Genomic DNA, 22733 nt, shown 5'->3' with positions numbered 1-22733 from the left:
AAACATGAAATCTGGGGTAAGTTGTTGTTTTAGTTGTTTTTATTAGCACTCAGCCCTACAAAAAAAAAAAAAAAAACACATGCTAAATTGGCTGTGTCTGGCATTTTTAGCATATGCAAATGCATTGGCCATGCCGCGCATTTAAAGCATTCGCTTGCTGAGTTGCACCTTCATGGCCTTTAAAAAGGGAGCTGCCGCTGGCGTTCTAACTTCAGTTAGCTGATAGCCGTAGTTACAACTCCATATGGGAAAAGGCGGAAAAAATGCGTAAGTTTAGAGCACAGGTGTATGTGAAAATCTAATCTTTACACGGTGGATTGGTTCCAAATGATAACCATGTAAGAAAACCGCGTAAAAAAGACATTGATCGTATGCAAAAACAGATGATTGGTTTCTTATTTCTAAAACTGATTAAAATTAGTGAAAATCACTTGTTAAATCACATATATTATGTGTATTTACCCAAGAATAGTTATTAAAGAAAAAATGATATGCACTCTCATCTTAAAAGTCATGTGAATTAAATGTATGACAAGTTCAGGAACTAAAAACAATTGTGTTAATTAGCTATGTTGCTAACAAAAACAAAAGGTTTTTCAACTTTTAAAATTAAAAAATAAAAGAAAAAATATAAATTACTGAATGGCTATAAAATATTTCTTTGCTGACCTTTAATCTTAATTCTTTCAAATTAAAATTTGATGCAAAGTTGGAAAAACAAATTTGTCTATAAAAAATGTCATTAACAAACACGTCTGACTGCAGTGATAGCTCACAAAATATTTCAATTGCTCTGACAAATAAATTTTGTTGTAAGCACAAAAAGGGAATTCACCTAAATTTGTGATATGAACATACATATCTTACAAAAACTAAATTTGACAAAAAAAAATGTAAGCCCAACCGAGTCGATCTAGCCACGTCCGTCTGTCTGTCCCTCCCTCCGTCCGTCTGTCCGTATGTATAAACGTAAGGATATCAGAAGCTATAAGAAGCAGAGACTTACTCCGTTTCCAAGCAATCGATAAAAATCGATATCGACATCCTGTTTTTTGAGCAAATTGGATAAATATTAAGAGCTAGAATCACCAAACTTGATATGTTGCTTCTAGAACATTATATATATATCAAGTATATTTCATTTTATACTTATCGCCAGGTCCCCGCTACCAACGCAGAGCTATAAATCAAGTTAATAACCCAGTTGGGTTGCCCACCGACTTAAGCCACAATTTTAATGCAATTGACTTTATGAGAATACACAAATATTCTATGGTATATTAAGATATACTGTAGAAAATTTCATTAAGATCGGTTAAGAGAAAACCAACGTTATATGTAACTGCGCAATTGGATGGGGCGCAAATTCCAAGAATTTCTGCACACACACACACATTCATGCGTGTCTGCTTCGAATTATATCAACAGCATTGCAATTGCTATTGAATTCTGTGCTCTTTTTCTTAATAACACTTCATTATTGGTGTGGCTGTTGAGTAGAAGCGTCAACAAGTAATGCGGCCAGTTGCGAGTTCGAACCCTGCCAAGGGAACTTTTTTGTTTAAATTTATATTTATTACTTCAAGCGAGCGCGTTGTGCGAACTGCATTTGGTATTGCAATTAGAGGGTTCAGGGTATTTCCTAGTCGGGAGCTCTTGACTAGAACCTCTTGTTTTTATTTTCAAACCGTGTTAAATCAAAACCGTGCAAAAAACAGAAATAGGTGTAAATTAATAATAAATAAAACACACTATGTGATAAGTGCAGGTGAAAATCAATTGAGTTCGTCTATTTGACCGCAATATTTTCAAAAGTCCGTTATAAACTGAAGCCCGCTTTTCAGCGGAAGCTTTTGCCAATATATCTGTGCTTTTTCGCTTACCAGCTGATAAGCATGTAAAAAGATAAACAACAAAAAAAAACAAAAAACAAGAAGTGCGGCGCTAACGACTAATGCCCGCAACCCTAGTGTACTTTTGGCTGGCGAGCGAGCGGGCAGCAAACGTAGCTCGCATATCACATCATCGTAACGCTTGTATTATGGGCTTGAAGAGATTGTTTAAATGTTTGTTTGACTATTTAACTATTGTTGTTATTCTTCAACACTTTGCGTGGTTTAAGTAATCTAAATAGAATGCTAAATGTGCGGTTTCGGCAGTGCTTCCTTTTTTCTCATTATTAATATCACGTTTATTTTGGGTCAGTGTGTAAGAGAGAGGCAAAAAAAAGAGAGAGCGAGAGCGTTAACTTGCGTGAGTGTGTGGGAGAGCTTGAATGTGCTTCAGAACAGCTGTTACGGCTACACCTGTTGATATGCTGAAAGCTTACCACGGCTTAGCTTTGATGCATTCTGAATATGCATGGCTTATTATATTGTTTAGCTTTTGTTAAGTATACGCCATATGCACACGCGCGCATTAAATTTAGTTCCTGCTTATGTTTTTACATTTTACATTGTTGTAAAACCTGACAATTAATATTGGATTCCATTTCGTTTCCGTTACGTTTCGCACAATGATTTTCAACACAACAATTGCAAATGTGAGTACATATTAGACAGTAAGAATGAAATGAAACAATGCCAGTTAGTTGTGTTTTGAATTAAGTCCTACAATGCATTGGCATTGGCATTGACCAATCGTTCAGCGGTACAGTAATCACGAGTATGTTTATGGGTGAAACATATGCCTTTTTGGCTGCTTCATGAGTTTATGAGCAACTGATGTTTATATCTTATCAGGAAGCGGAACGAGAGCCCAAAACAAAAAGTATTTTTATCGGTTTCTGGCCTACATTGTAGTGATAATTGTATTACGGTTCTTTCTCTCTACTTTCAGCTCTTTCACTCTTTTTGCTGGTTATCGGCTTCTGTATTGTAAACATTACATTAGCTCTGATTATACTAAACAAGGACATAGAGACGTCGAGAGGTATGCTGTATCCGCGTGAGTCAGAGACGCGAGAGGTGCGTGCGCTGGACGGCATCTGGAACTTTGTGCGGTCGGATGAGTCAAATCCTACGCAGGGTATACGTGACGGTTGGTTCAATGATGACTTGAGCAAGAGCAGGCCAACCATTCCTATGCCAGTGCCGGCATCGTACAACGATATCACAACGGAGCAGGCTTTGCGTGATCATGTTGGCACAGTTTGGTACGATCGGAAGTTTTTCGTTCCGCGTTCCTGGGGCCAGCACCAGCGAGTGTGGCTGCGCTTTGGCAGTGTCCATTATGAGGCCTTTGTTGTAAGTAGTCACCGAGAAAGATGACACCCATGACTATTGTGTGGCCTGTTTGTCTGCAGTGGATCAACGGGCAGTCGGCCATAAAGCATGAGATGGGACATTTACCCTTTGAGACGGAAGTCACACATTTGCTTAAATATGGTGCAGAAAATCGCATCACCGTTATGTGTGACAATGCCTTGATACAGACGACGGTGCCGCAGGGAAAAATCTCCGAGGTGGCTAACGATCAGGGCGTTACCATCATACAAAGCTACACATTTGACTTCTTCAATTATGCGGGTATCCACCGTTCCGTGCATCTGTACACGACACCCAAAACATTCATAGAGGAGGTGGAGATCAAGACGAATCTGTCCGAAGACAACAGCGGTAAGCATCCGATTTAGACCAAAGTAGAGCTATAATATCTGCAGCTCATTTTCAGTGGGCACTGTGAATTACAGCATTACCGTGAATGGCACAGCCGCTAATGAAGCGGACAATACCCTGTACGCACGACTGCAGCTGTACAGCCGGGAGGGCGAACTAGTGGCCAATGCCACCTCGGACAGCAAGCTCTTGGGTTCATTGAAAGTTGAGAATGTTAAGCCCTGGTGGCCGTATCTAATGCATCCTGATCCGGGATACCTATACGAGCTAGAGATCAAACTCTATGCAGCCAAGGAACAGCTGCTCGATGTCTACCGTTTAAGTGTGGGCCTGCGGACGCTTAGTTGGAACCAGACTACATTTCTTATTAACGGCAAGCCGATCTATTTTCGCGGCTTTGGGCGCCATGAGGATGCTGATGTGCGTGGGAAGGGCCTGGATAATGCTTTGATGACGCGTGACTTTAATCTGCTGAAGTGGATTGGGGCCAATGCCTACCGCACATCGCATTATCCGTACTCGGAAGAGTCAATGCAGTTTGCCGATCAACATGGCATAATGATCATCGACGAATGCCCCAGCGTGGATACTGAGTAATAAATATAATTAATATAACAAATAATTAACGCTAGCTTACATCTTCCCTCTTACAGAAACTTTAATCAAGCTTTGCTGGACAAACATAAATCCTCCCTGGAGCAGCTTATACATCGCGATCGAAATCATCCCAGCGTTGTGATGTGGTCCATTGCCAATGAGCCGCGCACAGGACAGCTAAATGCCGACACATATTTCCAGTGAGTAATAAAATTATACAGCTCTCTTGGTTAATCTCTATCCTATGCGTTTTTTTTTACAGATTTGTGGCCAACTACACACGTTCCTTGGATAGCACAAGGCCAATTACAGCGGCTATCGCAGTGCCCTCGAATGATGACAAAGCGGTAAGTAGCATATCCAGGTTTGATTAACATGCTTAGCTCTTTTCATAACAGGGACGCAACCTAGACATTTGATTAACATGCTTAGCTCTTTTCATAACAGGGACGCCATCTAGACATAATAAGCTTTAACCGCTATAACGCCTGGTACAGCAACACTGGTCGCTTGGATATGGTCACACAGCGTGTCATTAATGAAGCGACCTCGTGGAACAATAAATATGACAAGCCGGTTATCATGGCGGAGTACGGCGCCGACACGTTAGAGGGCCTACATCTGGTAAAAGGGAACAAGGAAAGTTGTCATCGTTTATAGCTAATTCCCATTGCTTGTTACAGCAACCCGCTTTTGTATGGTCTGAAGAGTTCCAGACGGAGGTATTCTCGCAGCATTTTAAAGCTTTCGACGCTTTGCGGCGCAAAAAGTGGTTCATTGGCGAGTTCGTGTGGAACTTTGCCGACTTCAAAACGGCTCAATGTGGGTAACAATTGACAGGAGCGCCGAAAGAAGCGTACTAAAAGTTTCCATTTCCCCAGCTTATACACGAGTCGGAGGAAACAAGAAGGGCGTCTTCACGCGCGCACGTCAGCCTAAAGCGGCGGCTCACCTCCTGCGCCAGCGATATTTTGCTCTCGGCCGCGAGGTAGATCAGTGCAACTTGCCAAGTGACCTGTTCACCTACATTGCTGATGTGGGTTCCAATGTAAAGCATGATTCCAGTGATTTATAAAATAATAATCAGAAGGTTTTCATCTTCGACTGTGGAATACTTAAAATGACAACAACGTAACAGTACAATATTATACACATAAGTCCACGCGGAAGAAAAGTATTGTAGATATTTATACTGTTTTTATAACCAATGTTTTATCAAAACTGACCACAAATGCATTTCAATAGCTACGCCTTCTACAATGTTACATGCTTTTTAAAATAAAGAGTTTTCGCCTTTGACTTAAATTCAATTTAAATCATGTCAAAATGTACTCGGCTAGAAGCTTTTCTGTAAGAATATATTATATCTATTATATATTATATCTGTTTTTGGTATTTAACCAACTAAAGCTTACATATGTTAAGTTTTTAATAATTTTGTGGTTAACTTATTTTAAGCTGTTTATTATTTGTAACAGCCAACAAATAACAAGGTATGCATGTATGCATTCTCCCACACTCTTCATTAGGTCGTTTGATCTCTTACATTTCATTGCATCTCCAAGAGAGATGCTCTCCTACTCTCTTTACCAGACTCTACTGCTATCAATCTCTCTCTCTCTCTTTTTGCTTGCAATGCTATTCCTCTTTTACTTTCCTATCTAGCTTATTTGCCTCGTTGTTTACATACAAGTAAATTTTATTAAACGAGTGTAAGTTAGAAATGTTTACAAAATATCTCTGGAACTGCCACACAAATATTATCTCATTAACAAAATTCCAGAGCTCAGCAGTTGCTTCATTAAAAAAGTAGCAAAACGAATACCACCAAGTTCACAACAGCTGATTTTTGTTTCATTTGGCAAGTTTATCGATAATAATGTTATTGTTATCGATAAGGCCAAGGCGCAGAACTGCTAAATATAAAATATTGCAATGCTGTTTATAGGCGTTCCACGGTAGTTAATATTTTCTCTCTTCAACAGCGTAAACTTCTTTTTGTGTTACAGTCATTGCCAATTTGTTATCGCGTAAATACTTTGGTCGAGCATATATGACCGCTGAGTAATGCGGCAATGCGGGCGGTAGAAGCTCAAGTAATTATTAATTGACTCACATATGGACGTTTGTTTTATTTTGATGATAATATTAATATATATGTTTTCATAATTTATTACGTTTTTGTTTTAAATAACAGAATTATAGCGCCATAATGCAGACAAGTACATGTTTTTTGATAACTTTCTTGAGCTGTTGCATATTGGCTGCAGTCGGATCCTGCCCTAAAGAATTTGCAAATCTAGAGGAGTCGACGATTGCGCATGAAAACATATATACTTACTCAAATGTGAAGCCACCGAATCCCACAGTGGGTCTGCTCTATCCGCGTGAGTCAAATACGAGAGAAGTGCGCTCTCTGGATGGAATATGGAACCTGCTCAGAAGCAATGCCAGCGATCCGCTACAGGGCATACGGGAAAAATGGTACAAACAAAACATTAGAGCGACGAATCACGAAATAACTTTAATGCCTGTGCCAGCATCTTACAACGACGTGACCGTAGACCAGCGACTACGAGACCATGTGGGAACAGTTTGGTATGAGCGACATTTTTTTGTACCCAGCCGTTGGCGTAAGGATCGCATGCGCGTCTGGCTTCGCTTTGGTAGCATTCACTACGAAGCTATTGTTTGGATCAATGGTCAAACTACAATGCGCCATAGTTTTGGTCATCTGCCGTTCGAAGTAGAGATTAGCAGTTATGTCAATTACGGCAGCGAGAACCGCATCACAATCATGGTTGACAACCGGCTCAACAATCGCACCATTCCTCAGGGTCAAGTGGTTAAGCAAGTCAATGACAATGGATTCGCCTATATACAAACATACACATTCGACTTTTTCAACTATGCCGGCATCCATCGTTCAGTACATCTTTATACAACTCCACCAACTTACATAAGCGACGTGGAACTGAAAACGCAGGTCTCCAGAAATCAAATAGGCCGCATTGATTATCGCTTGTGGCTTGGTAATGCCGAAGTTTTGAATGTGAAGTCTACCCATGTGCTAGTAGAATTGCTAGACAAAAATGGAAATGTTGCGGCTCATCAAATAAATCGGGATATTCGCAATGGTACTCTGCTTGTGCCAAATGTAAAGCCTTGGTGGCCCTATCTTATGAACCCGGATCCAGGATACATGTACACACTGGAATTTCAGTTGATCGCCGAAGGAGGAACCGAAGCAGAGCCAAATAATGAGCTGTTGGACGCCTATCGACTGCCGGTTGGCATTCGCAACCTCAGCTGGGACAAGGACGGTTTGTTCCTAAATAACAAGCCGCTTTATTTGCGCGGCTTTGGCAGGCACGAAGACTCGGATGTAAGTTGTGTAAAACTGCGCAGTGTTCAACATAATTACCTTATATTCTGACGATGCTTATTACAGATTCGTGGTAAGGGCCTGGACAACGCGCTGCTCACGCGCGACTTTAGTCTACTGCGGTGGGTTGGAGCCAATGCCTACCGCACCTCCCATTATCCCTACTCGGAGGAATCCATGCAGTTTGCAGATCAGCATGGCATTATGATCATTGACGAGTGCGCTAGTGTTAATACGGATTTGTTCGAGCCAGAGCTGTTGCTTAACCACATGTCTTATTTGGAGCAGCTTATTCATCGCGATCGCAACCACGCCTCCGTGATTGCCTGGTCGATAGCGAATGAGCCGCGCACAAAGAAAAAAGCGGCCGAAGCTTATTTCGGGTAAGTTATTAAAAATCGAATTGATAAGTATTAAATTGCATTTTACGACAGCGCATTGGCCAACTATACAAGGGGCATTGCCCAAGGACGTCCTCTAACGGCTGCTAGTAATGTGGATAAGCCTTCTGAGTGCATGATGTCACAATTTTTGGACATAATTGGCTTTAATCGTTACAATGCCTGGTATCACAATGCAGGACGCACCGACATGATTGTGCAACCAATGTACGACGAGGCCAAAAATTGGCGAGATCGGTATAAGAAGCCGGTTATTCTGTTTGAGTATGGCGGTGATACCATTGAAGGATATCACACAGTAAGACTTTAGAGAAACATTTAAGCGAGTAGCGCCTTAATCACTTTTAATATAGTTGCCCGCATTTATCTGGTCGGAGGAATATCAGACGACGCTATTTTCGAAACATTTCAGGGCGTTTGATCGATTGCGAGAGCTTAAATGGTTTATTGGTGAATTTGTCTGGAATTTTGCCGATTTCAAGACAGAGCAAGGTAAGTAACTAAAAGTTTCCTAGGCCTAGATAACTCATCTAACTAATTATTCGTAGCTTTCACGCGTGTGGGGGGCAATAAAAAGGGCGTTTTCACACGTAATCGTCAACCCAAAGATGCAGCGCATCTGTTACGAAAGCGTTACCACGCACTTGCATTGAAACTGGACAACGCCAGCTTGCCTGCTGATCTCTTCGATTACATTATTGACTGGAATTAGTATTCATTCGCCTTAACTTATAATATTCCCCAAGAGCATATATGTAGCTGAAGATAAAGTAGATGACTTCAATCGTAAACAGGTTTTATGGCACTCTTGGTTAAAGTAGGAAACCAAATATTTATGTGGCTTATTCTTTCATATCTTTCTTTGTTCTGAAAGTGAATTCCAGGAAATTTAGCTTTCGAAATCTTAAAGCAAATACTCCCTCTAACAAGAGCGAATTAAGTAAATACTGATAAATTTCATAGGCATAACCCCCCAGTACAAATTTAAAGAATTGCCATAAGAGCTTGTTGCTGAAATTACTGCTGATTGCGCCTCGATGGGGGAAGCACAACTCTGATAAAAACAGCGACAGCATTTATTTAAAATGCAAGCACACCAAATATTCAAGCTACAATCAGTATTAAAGTTTACTACTGACAAGATGCATAGCGCTGTCCTGCTGCTCCCATTGTTGTTCTGCCTAGGAGCTAATGGCGATTTGTCTACGCCCCTTGTTACGGTCCATATGGAGGACTATATAGCTCAGAACCAGAGACAATACGACGCCAAGCTCAAGACCTGGGAGGATGAATTGGCTATTTTTCGGAAAACCTTTACCAGCGAACTGCGAGCTATTGATGTGCATGCCGATCAGCTGGAAGCAAAGCTGGAGGAAGCGAAAGCACGTCTAAATCCAATTGAGCTTATTGACTCTTGGCACAAGCACTGTGTGCAGAACTACAGCGCAACCATTCCTTTATTCGCCAATGTGCGAAGCGCCCTCAGCAGCTGTTTCAATTCGGCCAATAACAACCTGAACTCTATCCTAACGAATCCACAGAACACCTTTAACAGCCTAAAGAACTTCTACAACAGCAACCTAAAAACATTACTGTCCGACTGCGAGAAGCGGAACCCCAAAAGCCAATTGAACTACACAATCTGTGTTGAGAATGCAGTAAGTTAGCGAATGCGCAAAGCTTTGAAATTAATGAATAGCATATATATAAAATAAACTCTCCTAGATTTCTACAACCAATACCTTTACTCTAAATAACCAGAAGAACTTCAACAATTACATGCAACAGGCACAGTGCGCTGCTGATATACGCACCACGCAGGCCTGGGAGTGTGCCTTCACCACGGTCTATAGTACCAGCTCATCACTGGGGGCATCCATACGTCTTATCGATGATTGTATTGCCAATAAACTGGCGTGCGCTTCCGTATCCTGCACCAGTAGTTGCACTAATCATATGATTATCAGCTGGAAGGAGAATGACTTTCTTAACGCCACCATTAAGAATCCGTTTTATGGATTGGATAGTAAGCTGAGTTGCTTAGAAATGAAGTTTAAGTATTAAATTCGAAAGAATTAAATGCAATTTTTTGATCACTTGTACTTGTCCAAAGACAATAACATGTCCATATAATTTCAAATTGTTTACTTGCTCAATTTCTAATTAATACACACGTTCGACATGCAGGCTTCTATTAAGTCGGATGATCTTATAAAAAGTGTTTTGTTGTCTATGATCTACTCGGGCGATTAATATTCTTCTTGCATTGCAGTGTAAGAACGGAGGCTGTAATGTTCGGAATCAGGCAAGCAGGACAGATAATTTTAGGGTATACAAATAGTTGAAATAATTTATGATCGTTGTTATGCAACTTAATTTGAAAATCTTTCTGGAGCAACAATATTGTGAATAAAATAACAGGCGAACATGTTCGCGAGCACGTTACCACTGGGCAAGGATTTCTACCTGAAGTCGGTGCGTTCATACCTGTTTCTGAAGTAAGTTTAAAAAACCACCACCAAAATGTCTACGTTATTGCTAAGGTTTCCTCGGGTGTCTCTTTTGTGTGTTCTTAAGATGGCAAACGCAGACATTAACCCTCTATGCAAGTAGCTCTCCGTCTTGGTAGTTACTAGGGCAACAGCAGCTTCAGCAGTCGTTTCTTTACTCAACACAGCAGACACTGCCTTACCTGGAAACGTCTGCTTTATTTTATTTGTAACAGGCCAGAACCCTATGCAACATCTTCGTTACTATTTATTATTATTATTATGGCACAATCACAGGATCAACGTCTTCAGTCATTTTTTGAGGAATCTCAATCTTGATAATTCAGCAGGCGTGCAGAAAAACGAAAGTAAGCACGCTTGTGAACAATGCTATGAAAAAAAAAAGAATTACAGAAATAAAAACTCATTTTCAAGGGGACCTCCAGCAGATTAGGATCTTTTTCAACAAAAAAATATGTTCGCTGCCAGCATCGTGCAATGCATCTTGACGTTTGCGTGGGAACCTTTATAGAATAACTTTAGTTTCTGAACAGGCGAACAGACAACATTGAAGAGCTAGATTCTCACGCTGAATTACTTAATAAGATCCTCGATTTGTTCTTGTCTTGGTTGGGTCGTGCGATCCAAACATATAATTGTGAGCGTGAGAAAATTTCACGCCCTGTGACAAACGCCTGCCAGGCGAGCAGAAGCTGCCATATGCGTGACGGAACTTTCTATGCTGTAATAATAAGAAAAACCTAAAACGGAATTGTAAATACGAGGCCTGAGAAAATATTTATATCTACCTTATGTATACATAGTTTTTGTTTGTGTCTGTCTGCCTATGGGAGTTTTTAGAGACGCATTCCTATCCCGTCTAACAGTCTGTCGGGGCTTCATTTTAAAAAAGAAAAGCAAATTGTTGTTCCCGATCATTGTTTAATTAAAGTTGGCGTTGTGTGTGCGCTTAAGCACAAATGGATTCTGATATTTGTCACGATAATTTCAAGGTTTTGAATAGGCTCACAGAAGTTGACACAAGCGTGCCTCCAGACATAGTTGACGTTGCATGTGTGGAATTTGTATTGAATTACATTCTGAGTGCCAAGGCTCATTTTTCGTCCCATTGAAACGAACAAAGTCAACAAATTTTAAATATTAAAAGAGTTAAAAAGTGTAGCATGGAATCAGGCAAACATAAAAATGACAAGGCTTCACGATTCTGAACGTTAACTATAGAAAGCCGAGTCAATGCCAGCAGCCAGGTGCTGCTGACCTGTTCGAAATCAATTAGGAAAGTAAACAAAAAATACATAAATCAACCGTTTACCCTCATTCTTGGAATTAATGGTCCGGGCGGTAGGTTGAGGATTCAGAATGCAATCAAGCCTAACGAATAAACAGGTGCCGAGAATCTTGCCGAAGGTTTCAAATTGAGTTGAGATTTTTATGCGTGCTGAAATTTCAGTTGAAAAAAGAAATTTGAGACACAAATTGATGGCGTTCCCTTTGTAAAAATTTCCAAACCAGCTTGTTTATAAAACCTTAACCAATTTTCTGCTAGCCTATTCTTATGCACCAGTTTAAAGCTGACATTTTCATTCATTTTTGCGTTTCGTTGTGCGAGAAAGTTGAAATTATTTACTCTACCTAAGTACATATCAGTTGAGAAGAAATATAGCAGTTAGTTTTCATGAATAATTTATGAGATTAAAGATAAGCAAATAATACAAACAAACCTTGAATCAATGAAGCGTGACCTCAACGATGAAAGGAATAGGATTACAGAAGTGCTAAAATGAGATACGTCTAGGATTTTTAAGATCACAACAAGACAATCTGTGAAACTCTCATTTTCTAAGCCAACATGAGAGATTTGTTTTAAGATTTCAATGGCTTCTAAGTTATGCAGACCTGTTAGAAATAGGAGCACGAAAACAAACAAGAAAATATCTCATTTATTAGTTTTCCACAATGAGGAAAGAGCTCAAGAAAAGATTTTTGTCCGCATCTTTGAAATAAGTATACTGGGACAAAAATAGGTTACGGCAGGTAGCAAACTGTCTAGAAAAATCTTAGTCGGGCATAGACTTTTCTTACTTACTGTGCTCCTGTTAACAATAAATAAGCTGAACAAACAACCAATTGAGGAAATTGAGCACATTTTTGGTCTACAAATTGTAACACATACATACATATGTACATATGTATGCGGCCGAAAATTTTCCGAGAAAATGCCACAATGTAAACTCGATTAGGTCCCTTGTTGAAAAATCTGTTCGCCTCGGCGAATGTTACACTTGGTTTCACATGAGCAACAATGATTAATTGTGATGCTGCACCCGGTCCATAGCATGTCACCTCATTTCTATATTTTTTTATTTGTCTAACTATTTACTTTCATGGGCGCCTGCTATAGCTTAAGGCAGTAGCTTCAAATTTCTTAACCGATCTAGCAGTAACAGTATTGGGGTTTCTGTCGTTAAGGAATTGGATTTTTGTTAAGCGCGTTGCTTGACAATTGTGGCAAGTATTTAGTTTTTTATAGGAAAAAAAGCTGCCCACTATTGTTAAGCAATAAAGTGATGAATATTTTTAAAAATAGTTTGTTTGGTTTAATTATCTGATTTGGATCATAATTGTAATAATGCAAAAAATATAAATATTTATAATAATTATATTTTCTTAGGTGTTTTTGACCTTAAAGCGTTTTATTATTGAGTAAGGTAAAATCAAAACGGTTAGATTCCTAAAAAAACAGTACTTTGGCCGAAGTCGCTCAGCGACCAAGCGTAGCCGTGATCGTCTAGTGGTTAGGACCCCACGTTGTGGCCGTGGTAACCCAGGTTCGAATCCTGGTCACGGCAATGCTATAAATGCATTGTCACGGAGCTTGATTGTACTTTTTATTACGAAAATAAATTTATTATTTTAATTTCCATCTAAAAACATATATCGTAAAAGTTGTGTCTATAGTGCTAACTATTTTTTGACGCCAGTCTTTTTACAATGTTAATACATAATAACATATTGTACTCTAGATTGTACCTATTTGAGGCTGAATTGTATACATACATACAATATTTTTATATGACTAGCGTTGTTAATTTATGAAAAATTGAAATTGTCCCACTTGAGCGCAGCTACAAGCGCCATCTATTTTTCAATTATGTTTTTCTAATTTTCACTAAAAGTGTTTGTGTCATTGCTTGTAAATTAGCGGCGGAAGCGACTTTATACAATCAAACTGCATTCAATAGCCATCTACCTTTTGTCTGTCTTTAACATATGCAGAAATGTGTATGTGCGTGATTGATTGTAAGAACAGATTTTAGTCGGACGGGCAACATAACCGATGTAGCCGTGATCGTCTAGTGGTTAGGACCCCACGTTGTGGCCGTGGTAACCCAGGTTCGAATCCTGGTCACGGCAATGCTGTAAGTCTGCATTGTCACGGAATCGGATTGTTTTTTTTTAATCTTAAAATACATATGGTGGTAATATAATAAATATATATATGCTAAATTATTTTCATACACTTTGGGAACAAATACCAAATATAATTAAATAAATGCAGATTTTTTATCACATAAATCCTAATGAATAAATATTTTACTTTACTTTATAGACTAGTGTTAATTAAAGTGGGTCAAATGACAACAGCATTTTTAAATATATTTTTGTCCGTTTGATAAAGCCCATATCGATTCAGTTTAACTCTATTTTGTTCCTTTCTCCTCCGCGCTCTGCTACAGTATTGCGTCGACACTGATTACTTTTAATGTTTTTGGCAAAGCGTCGTTCATGGGATGTATTAAAATTCCGTTTTAGTTTGTTTAATTAAAGAAAAATCTGTGAACTTTAAAAAAAAATATTTGACTTATCACCCGAGCTGTGTTGAATGTATAGGCCGCATCATAACAATTAATGATTTTCATAATTTATAGAAAGACTTAAAACATTTAGACTTTAAAAAAAAGTTTGTATGTTTTGTATTTGTTTAGATATTTGGACATTGCCATTTAACAGCCAGACGTAGCCGTGATCGTCTAGTGGTTAGGACCCCACGTTGTGGCCGTGGTAACCCAGGTTCGAATCCTGGTCACGGCAGTGATGTAAGTCACTGTCACGGAGTCGAGGCTTATTTTATAAATTTGAATTTTCTTTTGCTTTATCGGAGTCTGCACTGCCTCATGAAAGTCTCCTGCATGTTGTAAAAAATTTCAGAAAAGCAGTTTGTCTTTGTAAAAACTAGTTTTATTTAGCATATGCATTAGTAGTTGTATATTTAGGGTTTTGATATTTACAATTGCCGTTTTGCATAACATAAATACGATATATTCATTTAAATATTTTTCTAATTATTATAAAAACTATTCCTCGTAATTAAAACAGTGGTATAAAGCTTTATCATTTTGCATATATACGTCGAATTGCGTTCGAATTAGTGAAACTGTTGTATACCCTTACGATGAACTCACATTTAGAAATCAACCATGCACACCCGCGGAATGTGTAAAAAAAAAAGAAATATTAATTGTATTACAAGAAGTTTTTTATAACTGCAAGTTTCCTTTTCAAAAAATACACAAAATAAAACGCCTAAAATGACTGAAAACAAATACGGGATTTTCCATCTGAAACAAAAGCTTTAAAAGCTATCTTCACATTGGCTGCTCATTGCTGCCCATAGAGCAGTTCAGAGCCGGGCGGTATGGTGCTGGGATCGACATTGGCATTAAAGTAGTTTGCGGGCGATGCAACAGCTGGAAACACAATCTCAGCAGACTGTTGTTGTGGTTGTTGATCCTGCGGCGCCTGCTGTAAAGTTATATTATAGGGGTTCTGCACGTATTCCTCATAAATGTCAGAAGCATTGCCAGTATGTACCACCTCTGGCGCCTCATAGACTGGCACGAAGCTGTGCACAATGGCTGCGTTCGGCATCTTGGGCAGCGATGGATATGCATTAGAGGCCAAAAGATGGCTAAGGGGTACATTACTTGGTGTATGTGTAAGTGTCTGCTGCGTCTGGTACTGTTGATATTGGAATTGCTGATGCAAGCCCTGCTGATGCTCGACCGAATTTGGCGGCGTAGCTGGCAGCTCAATAGCATAGCTATGACTGCTGACGATGGGTGTAGAAATGGGCACTTCCGCACTGTAAACGGGTGTTGTGTACGCATTGGCGTGAGCTCCAGCCGCTGCAGCTGCCTCATTGATCAAATCGGGCAGTAATGTGTTATTGTTAACGAGGGACTCCAGTTCCGTAGGCTGTTGTGGAGGAACCAATATCGGCTAAGGAGCAGGCAAAGTGTTAAGTTAATTAGGAAACAATATTAAGGGCAGAGACAAGTTCACCTGAGCAAATGTAAAGCTGGGCGCTTGTTGCAGTGCCTCCGTCGGTGGCGGCTGAAGAATGATGCTGCGTCGTGGCGATTCAACAGGTGATGAGGCCAACGAAGGTGTGGCAACCACACCAGTCACAAGAGCAGCAGTATCAACAGTAGAAATGACACTCGGCTCCGTGTGCTGCTGTACTTGGCTAGGCAGAACGGCCGCAGACAACATCTGTTGGGCGGTTGCAGTGTTTGTCAATGTTTGGGCTCTCTTGCCTGCAAAACGAGCAGTTACAGATTTACATTAATTGATAACTAAATAAATTAGAAACTAAAACATCAATTTAAAGGCACAAACTAAATAACATTTCATTTCATCTTCTTGGCCAAACCCTTGAGCAACTTAAACTTAAAACGTAAACGGGCCCAGGGTTTCTTCTGCCTCTTAATTTGCACTGGAACATTGGTAAAACCCACACTTTTAGCTGTGGCCGTCGAGAACGTTGACAGGTCGTAGTTGCGCACCGGCAAAGGCAATGACATGGAATGTTCATAAGTGATTTTTGTTATGTCCAGCGAAATGGCTGGCGAGACCAAATCTGCAGGCGGACAGGTACCGGAAATTAAAACGGGGTGGCCCCTTAAGGGTTGGCTTGACATTCGACTAAACACCCGACGCACCTTCATCGTGAAACAGCTCCGTTTTCAGATTTGGCAGAAACTCGCCAATGCGCCGCCATGTAAGTTCCCATAAAGCTTGCTGAAGTGTACCGTCCTGATTATGAAACACGCGCACAGAGTGCATCACCAGCAGCATGTTTTTAAGAATCTCCTGCATCTGTTCTGAGAGCGTGTCAGAGCCCACCTTCATGAATCGTTCAATGTAGTCCAATATGTCGAGCCACAGCTCATTGAAGGTTGCTCCTAACTCTATAAGCGTCGTCAGGTGCTGCAAAAACATTTTTGACATAATAGTAGCGGTGCGTATGCGTGACTCCTCCAACAGAGAGCCTTCCAGCTGACTGGTAGCAGCGCTCTCCGGCAATAGCTCATTCAGTAGCGGAAACAGCACATGCTGGAAGCAGGAGCACCATTCAGCTCCCGACAGCGTTTGTAAATCATGCACCAACAACGCCCGTTGCTGGAGACAGGATATTGCATGCGTGCGCACCTCACGCCTGCGATCCATGGCAAGCCTTGCGATACCCTGCAGCAGCGGACACCAACCGGACGTCCACAGCGCCGCCGATTGTGGCACCGTGCAACCCTCCTCAGCCCACCAGCGAAATATCTGAGCTGTGCGCGTGTACAATGTGTACATGAGGTCCAGTAACTGGATGGACAACTGCTCGTAGCGCTGAGCCAAATCCTCCTGTTCCGCAGCATTTGGTGGATGATTTTCGCCGATGTCGCCTACCATCAAATTTAAGTTACCGGTGGACGTAGACTTAACAACACCTGGTTCACGTCTGCTTTCCTGCCGCTTTTTTAAGTTACGTTTTTTGACATTGACTTCAAATTTGCGACGCTGGTGTATGCCACCATCTCTGCACGCTTCCACAAAGATACGAATGCAACGCACGCAGGCCTCAAAGTTGTATGGCGTGATGTGAGCCACGCTGCGCACGATGAAAGCAAGAGAATCCCAGCACTTAAACAGCGCAAAGGGCGCGTGGTCTAGTAGCTGGCAGTTAAACATCAGCGTGCTTACAGGTGCGACAGAGCTGGGTGGCGACTGAGGCCTATAAAAAATATTAAAAAATGTTAAACATACGGGTAAAAGGATGACTAAAAGTAGAACATACCGAGATGCCGTGGTCAACTCGCTATCCTTGCCAACCAGTATCCAGTTCTCAGCGCTGGGACTTGACGTGGGGGGTGGTGCTGCAGTCGCCGATTTACTCAATTCCGTGTCAGATGTATATCCGCGCTCGAGAGACGTAGTTACATCGTCTTCGCTACTCAACGCACCATCTGATGTGACGTTTCCATTGGACGGAAGTGCCAACTGCATTCCAACTTCAAAATTAGGCGGAACAGCTCCAGCACCGACACATTCCAACAAATTAAAGATAATCTGCCAGTCTTGCTCTGAATGGATGTTTTGGGCAGAGGTTTTAAGCAGCTCGTAGATGCCAATGGAAATTTGTTTCGAAATCCGCAATAGCAGTGCCGGCTGCAGTGATAACAGCTTCTTGAGCGACTGCAGCACAACGGGGCACAGCTCCTCATTGCGCATCAGATAGATGGCCAGCTTCAGCACTGCCACAATGCAGCGATTAAGTAAATAATCATAGCCGTTCTGAGCACTGGCATGCAGCAAAAGAAACATTTGATCACGCACAGCTGGCCACAGAGGAATCATGCGATCCCGATTATGAACCACAATTTTGACAAGAAACTCCATCCAAAATACGGTTATATCTTCTGCATAGCCCTGAGCAGAGGATTTAGGTGTTTCTGGTACCTTCAATAGAGACAGTACGCATCTAAGAAGCTCCTTTAACGACTCCAGCTGGACAAACTTTGACTCCTGCAGCATTTGCTCTAGCTGACACTCCTTAATGCATTTCCGGCCATGTTTGATAAAGTCCTGCTCTTCATAGGTAGGCTCACGCTGGCCTTCAGAGCTGATAAAAGAGTAGAGGCTGGAGAACAAGCCCGACTCCTGCTTCTCTCGGGGTTTCTCCAATATCAATATAGCCTTACCATTAGGCTCGCAGAAATCCTCTACCTCAATAAGCGTTTTGGGTAGAAGTTTTAGACGAAACAGTTGAAGAAACAGATCCAAAATATGCTTCCAGCTTTCGCGCAGACTGTCACCATAGCCGTGCACTAGGAGAAACACAGTTCGCATTGCCGCTTGCGCCTTGGCATTCAGACCAAAATTAACTGCCAGTTGGATTTCATTGTTGGCTGGCACTGGCTCATGCTGCTCTACGCTGCTCAACAAAGTTGTAAATTTGCACAGGGTCAGTATAAGCGCATCAAAGTCCGCATGTAGATTATAATGGGCCGATATAGCTGCCGATTTACTAAATCCTGAAAAAGGCACGTTTTAAAACATTTCATTGAATTGTCCCCTTTTTGCCGGGTATTTCTTACCTGCTAGTGTTCGCTGATAACCCGTCTCGGTGCTCTTGTCAAACATAAAGCTCAGTGCACTTAGTGAGGCGCCCCATACAATATTGAAGATTTGTACATCGTAGGCAGCATCGTTTACGTAGTGAAAGTAACCGTCGTGGGTAGCACCACGACGCAACAGCATCTTCCACAAATAATTTTCTCGGACGAGACCAGTCTGCTCGGCGGGCATAACAATCTCTTCGTTCCTGCATTAATAAATAATATATAGAATAATATTTGAATTATCAATTGAACTTCTGCTCACTTGATGGCATTAAAGATTTGCGCTAGCATCTCCTGATCAAAATCCTGTCCGCCATTTAAGCCTCGTAAATTCTTTGTAAAGTCCTCTAGGGTCATAGGTACATTAAGACGCTTAGCATTCGAATTATGCTGATCCATGTTTAGCATGATGATGGCATAGGCCAAGCGGAAGGCGGCATCTGTATTGGCAAACGGCTCCTTGTTTTGATTCTGTAAACCAAGTCACAGTTCATAAAAGTTGTTGAATAGGCGACACATAATCAAACTTAGAAAATGTAATAGTTTTATCATGAAATGTATTTGTACGTCTCTCCAAACATTGCAATGTCAAGTGATTTAAAAACCTGGAACCACTAGTTGTGTATCCGTCCAATTACAAAAAAAAAATAAGTGCATAAAATAAAAATATATTTAAAAAGTATACTTACATGCCAATGATCTGAGAAGTGCTCCAAGACGAGAAATATCAACGGAGCCTCACCAGGTAAACGGAAAGTCTCCAAGTAGAGACGCAGCGCTTGATCAACGCGAAGTCCAGTGAAATCAAACGAGTCCACAAAATTGATAAGGATTTTAGAGTCCACGTTTTTCTTTTTGGAGATGTATTCACCAATCATTTTCTTGTCGAGCCCTGGATTCTCGCGCAGGAAAAGTGCCACTTGCATGGGATCAAGCTTAGCATTTAGAATGCCATGCTCTTGCAGGTACTGAATGCCTTTGTCGGGTCGCTGATTGAACCACTCCGTTCCCTTGGACAATAGACGCTTCTTTTCCTTAACGCTGGCCAGCTGTTCACTTGTAATATTGCCACCCTCGCCTCCTGACTGTAGTCGTAAACGGTGTGAGCTATTGTTGATAAAGCTCGAGATGTTTTCTACATGCTCCTCTCCATTGTCAATTACAATGCCCTCAAGACCGCTATTATGACGCGAATGACGGCTGCCAACAACACCTGTCGTAGGAGTCTGCACAAGCGCGTTGTTAGCGCTGTTGTTGCTTTTCGCAGCAGCACAATTATATTCTATGCAATCGATGACACTGATCAGGGTATCCATGGAGATGATGTGCGTGCTGTAGACTGCATTAGTTGCTGAGAGCGTGTACTTGCTCAGCATATTAGTAAGACTCTCGAACATGTCCGTACAGTACAAATCGCAGTCGTAATTTATGTAGAGTTCGGTGACAAAGCCGGGAATACGCCACAGCTGTAGCAGATTGTCCAGCGCCAGTTCGCGCATCTCGTAGGGAGTTTTCGGATTATCACTCGCTATAATTTCGCTCAATTTCTTAAGATAGCACTCCAGCTGAAACTTTAGGTGTCCGCGCAGCGATTCAAAAAGCAAAAAGCAAAGTTGCAAATCAGCAGCAAAGATGCTGAGGCGCTCTGAGCTTAGGAGCTGTTGAAGAGAAAAGTTATTATTAATATAAAATAAATGTCAATATTTTGCGATTTGCGAAATAATATGCCAGATATATACAAAGTCCTAGTCTTGTTGTTCATGGTTAACTCACCGATATTAGGTTTCTACACAAATCATCTTTGACCAGCTCTAGCAGTGCTTCATATTTTCCAATGTTGTCGGCAGCCACCTCAAAGGCAACGGTAAGAAGACTCAGACCAGTATGCATCATGCTGTCCGAGTTTTGTTTATCCAGCGGATTGCATAGTATGATAAGAAACCGGAACAATTCCTGGATAAAGGGTAGCCCATACGGCGTGAGAGTTGCTGACAAATCGGCTGTATTCTGCGTGGACGATTGCTGGGTAAATCGCACGCCTACCGAATTAATATATTCGCTGCTGTTGGCATCGATAAGTGCGGTAGTCGTGGCCAGCGTAGGCTCCTCTTCCCCATCAGTTGGCTCCTCAGGTTTTGTGATGTCCACCTGAATTGTTGGCACATCTATTTGAGCATTGCTTACACTACCAGGATCGCCAGCATGGTTAACAACTGTTGTTGTGGTGGGAGTTTGCGCGATCTTGCCCTGCATATCAAGAATATTGCCTACTGGAGAAGCAGGAGTCGTAGCAAGTATGGGCGCCTTCAAATGAGTGGGCACCACTAGCGTGCTCTGCGGCGTTTGAGGCGGCTCCTCGGCTGTGGATGACTTGCGTTGCACAGCTAAAGCGGACTGTGTCTTGGACTTTTGTTTCTCTGTGGATGCACCAGCGGCTTCGTAAATAGTAAAGCGCTTCTGAAGTACAGTGTCGCTGCAGTCCTCCGTAAACTGTGGTAGGCGCATGAAGAACAGCAACACCATGTCTTTCAGTGATTGCTCTGCGGAGCGGCGTAACAGTTCGCTAAGGCGCGGCTCAAAGCAGATTTTAAAGCAGCTGAGCATCACCTCACACATTGACTCATTGCTAACGGCGACTCCCTCTGGACTGCGGATCAGAGCATGTAACACTTCGATGAAACGCATAAATGTCACACTATCCGAGGACTGATCGGTGCCCATAAATCGGGCGTGCGTGACAGCATACGCAATCTTCTCTACAATCACGGCCAGATTTGGTGTTGTGGGATCTAAATTGCAGAAACATGTTTAATTATTAAAAAGAATGATAGTTTGAGTTATCGAAAGTGTTTATAGATCAAAGACAACAAAGGAGGGGCAAACACAGAAACACAGCTATAGTAGTATTATTTTTTATCATAAATAAAACATGGAATTATTATTGCAAAATTGTAACTAAAATATTTTTCATACCAATCAGGCCATATGACAAGAATTTGGTGACCGAGGCTAAAGCGAGACTCGTTAATGGTCCTGTAGTCTCCGCTGTGCGAATTACCTCCAAAAAGGGGGCCAAAAACACATTCGGTTCAATCAAACGTAAATCCTCAATGCGGTTCAGCACCTGCTTCAGATCGATGAACAGTTTCAACAAGGCGTCCTTTTCATCATCCTGCAATATTATTAGGTTGCCAATGTTCTTTGTAAATATATATGTATGTCAGGAACTTACCACGTAGGCTGTTGCATTCCAACGCGTACCACGTCTCATGGCTGTCATGAGTGTGGCCATTTCACCGCGCACCACATAAATACCGTTGCCTGGCAGTGACATTGTGTCCAGATTCAATAATTGCACCTTATTGGCTTCCACCTTTTAGAATTTGGCACGCAACGAACAAATTGTTGAAAACCCCGCTGCAGCAGTTCTTTTCTCACATATGTACATACATATGTTTTCCTGCCGCTTAGACACAGCAAAGCTCACATACACGCTCATACACACATACACGCGCCAAATGTGTACGTTTAATTAAACATTTTAATAATACGAAATTTGTCAATAATTTGTTTTCGACTACGTTTTTGGTGACGTTTACGACGTGTATGTTCTGCTTTAGTTTATACAGAAGCAACCCTGCCCGATTTGTTGATGTAAGGTCGATATATCGATATTGTTGGTATTTTCGATTTCAATTTTCGATACCATAATAAAATCACCGACGTATTTTTAAACCGCTACTTCAAGTAACTTGGTACGAATGACAAATTAA

General features: G+C 41.3%; 4 protein-coding genes, 1 long non-coding RNA gene and 3 other non-coding genes across 12 annotated transcripts; 6 read left to right on the top strand and 2 right to left on the bottom strand.

Moving 5' to 3' along the window:
- The first annotated feature begins 198 nt into the window (after nucleotides 1-198).
- LOC115764485 (beta-glucuronidase-like) lies at nucleotides 199-5524 on the top strand. 2 transcript variants are annotated; one of them, XM_030707571.1, is made up of 9 exons: nucleotides 199-267; nucleotides 2839-3245; nucleotides 3305-3617; nucleotides 3673-4210; nucleotides 4271-4414; nucleotides 4477-4561; nucleotides 4662-4838; nucleotides 4898-5036; nucleotides 5096-5524. In XM_030707571.1, exons 1-9 carry the CDS (start codon nucleotides 264-266, stop codon nucleotides 5287-5289), a joined length of 2001 nt encoding a protein of 666 aa, XP_030563431.1. In that variant the 5' UTR covers nucleotides 199-263; the 3' UTR covers nucleotides 5290-5524. The 2 variants fall into 2 exon arrangements, with proteins under 2 accessions (XP_030563431.1, XP_030563432.1); XM_030707572.1 differs by lacking the exons at nucleotides 199-267; nucleotides 4898-5036; nucleotides 5096-5524 and having other exon boundaries at nucleotides 2893-3245; nucleotides 4647-4707.
- A 631-nt stretch (nucleotides 5525-6155) lies between these two features.
- On the top strand, nucleotides 6156-8730 carry LOC115764517 (beta-glucuronidase-like). The gene is made up of 6 exons (XM_030707614.1): nucleotides 6156-6310; nucleotides 6412-7599; nucleotides 7666-7982; nucleotides 8034-8298; nucleotides 8354-8492; nucleotides 8549-8730. The coding sequence occupies exons 1-6, from the start codon at nucleotides 6290-6292 to the stop codon at nucleotides 8710-8712; spliced, it is 2094 nt and encodes a 697-aa protein (XP_030563474.1). The 5' UTR covers nucleotides 6156-6289; the 3' UTR covers nucleotides 8713-8730.
- A 343-nt stretch (nucleotides 8731-9073) lies between these two features.
- On the top strand, nucleotides 9074-10206 carry LOC115764518. Its single transcript, XM_030707615.1, has 2 exons — nucleotides 9074-9658; nucleotides 9726-10206. Exons 1-2 carry the CDS (start codon nucleotides 9086-9088, stop codon nucleotides 10062-10064), a joined length of 912 nt encoding a protein of 303 aa, XP_030563475.1. The 5' UTR covers nucleotides 9074-9085; the 3' UTR covers nucleotides 10065-10206.
- A 158-nt stretch (nucleotides 10207-10364) lies between these two features.
- On the bottom strand, nucleotides 10365-11371 carry LOC115764520. Of its 2 annotated transcripts, none has more exons than XR_004018032.1 (3): nucleotides 11299-11371; nucleotides 11078-11250; nucleotides 10365-11013 (listed from the first exon to the last, which is right to left on the bottom strand). It is a non-coding gene; the product is annotated as an uncharacterized LOC115764520 (long non-coding RNA). The 2 variants fall into 2 exon arrangements; XR_004018033.1 differs by having other exon boundaries at nucleotides 11088-11250.
- Nucleotides 11372-13287: 1916 nt separating this feature from the next.
- On the top strand, nucleotides 13288-13359 carry Trnah-gug. Its single transcript has one exon. It is a non-coding gene; the product is annotated as a tRNA-His (tRNA).
- A 493-nt stretch (nucleotides 13360-13852) lies between these two features.
- On the top strand, nucleotides 13853-13924 carry Trnah-gug. Its single transcript has one exon. It is a non-coding gene; the product is annotated as a tRNA-His (tRNA).
- Nucleotides 13925-14530: 606 nt separating this feature from the next.
- On the top strand, nucleotides 14531-14602 carry Trnah-gug. Its single transcript has one exon. It is a non-coding gene; the product is annotated as a tRNA-His (tRNA).
- A 145-nt stretch (nucleotides 14603-14747) lies between these two features.
- LOC115764577 (Golgi-specific brefeldin A-resistance guanine nucleotide exchange factor 1) lies at nucleotides 14748-22549 on the bottom strand. 3 transcript variants are annotated; one of them, XM_030707724.1, is made up of 10 exons: nucleotides 22193-22545; nucleotides 21934-22132; nucleotides 20734-21749; nucleotides 19650-20618; nucleotides 19223-19431; nucleotides 18937-19163; nucleotides 17637-18873; nucleotides 16513-17573; nucleotides 15854-16107; nucleotides 14748-15790 (listed from the first exon to the last, which is right to left on the bottom strand). In XM_030707724.1, the coding sequence occupies exons 1-10, from the start codon at nucleotides 22292-22294 to the stop codon at nucleotides 15170-15172; spliced, it is 5895 nt and encodes a 1964-aa protein (XP_030563584.1). In that variant the 5' UTR covers nucleotides 22295-22545; the 3' UTR covers nucleotides 14748-15169. The 3 variants fall into 3 exon arrangements, with proteins under 3 accessions (XP_030563584.1, XP_030563586.1, XP_030563585.1); XM_030707726.1 differs by lacking the exon at nucleotides 14748-15790 and adding an exon at nucleotides 16309-16430 and having other exon boundaries at nucleotides 16007-16107; nucleotides 22193-22549; XM_030707725.1 differs by lacking the exon at nucleotides 14748-15790 and having other exon boundaries at nucleotides 16065-16430; nucleotides 22193-22549.
- Between the last annotated feature and the right edge of the window lie 184 nt (nucleotides 22550-22733).

This window comes from Drosophila novamexicana, unplaced genomic scaffold (genome assembly GCF_003285875.2).
Source record: "Drosophila novamexicana strain 15010-1031.04,08,12 unplaced genomic scaffold, DnovRS2.1 tig00000858-arrow-arrow-pilon, whole genome shotgun sequence".
NCBI lineage: Eukaryota > Metazoa > Arthropoda > Insecta > Diptera > Drosophilidae > Drosophila > Drosophila novamexicana.
The sequence above is the reverse complement of the archived record's forward strand: the minus strand, read 5'-3'. Positions and strand labels throughout refer to the sequence as shown.

What these genes read in the sequence shown, in the direction of transcription:
- LOC115764485 (XM_030707571.1), top strand. An exon ending in TGCCCCAGCGTGGATACTGA is followed by an intron (nt 4,211 to 4,270) that starts GTAATAAATATA and finishes TCCCTCTTACAG; the next exon opens with AAACTTTAATCAAGCTTTGC. An exon ending in AATGCCGACACATATTTCCA is followed by an intron (nt 4,415 to 4,476) that starts GTGAGTAATAAA and finishes TTTTTTTTACAG; the next exon opens with ATTTGTGGCCAACTACACAC.
- LOC115764517 (XM_030707614.1), top strand. Translation starts at nt 6,290, where the DNA reads ATGCGGGCGGTAGAAGCTCAA. An exon ending in TGCGGGCGGTAGAAGCTCAA is followed by an intron (nt 6,311 to 6,411) that starts GTAATTATTAAT and finishes TTTAAATAACAG; the next exon opens with AATTATAGCGCCATAATGCA. An exon ending in CGATTTCAAGACAGAGCAAG is followed by an intron (nt 8,493 to 8,548) that starts GTAAGTAACTAA and finishes AATTATTCGTAG; the next exon opens with CTTTCACGCGTGTGGGGGGC.
- LOC115764518 (XM_030707615.1), top strand. Translation starts at nt 9,086, where the DNA reads ATGCAAGCACACCAAATATTCAAGCTACAATCAGTATTAAAGTTTACT. An exon ending in CAATCTGTGTTGAGAATGCA is followed by an intron (nt 9,659 to 9,725) that starts GTAAGTTAGCGA and finishes AAACTCTCCTAG; the next exon opens with ATTTCTACAACCAATACCTT.
- LOC115764577 (XM_030707724.1), bottom strand. Translation starts at nt 22,294, where the DNA reads ATGTCACTGCCAGGCAACGGTATTTATGTGGTGCGCGGTGAAATGGCC. An exon ending in GGAATGCAACAGCCTACGTG is followed by an intron (nt 22,133 to 22,192) that starts GTAAGTTCCTGA and finishes ATAATATTGCAG; the next exon opens with GATGATGAAAAGGACGCCTT. An exon ending in CAAATCTTTAATGCCATCAA is followed by an intron (nt 19,164 to 19,222) that starts GTGAGCAGAAGT and finishes TTATTAATGCAG; the next exon opens with GAACGAAGAGATTGTTATGC.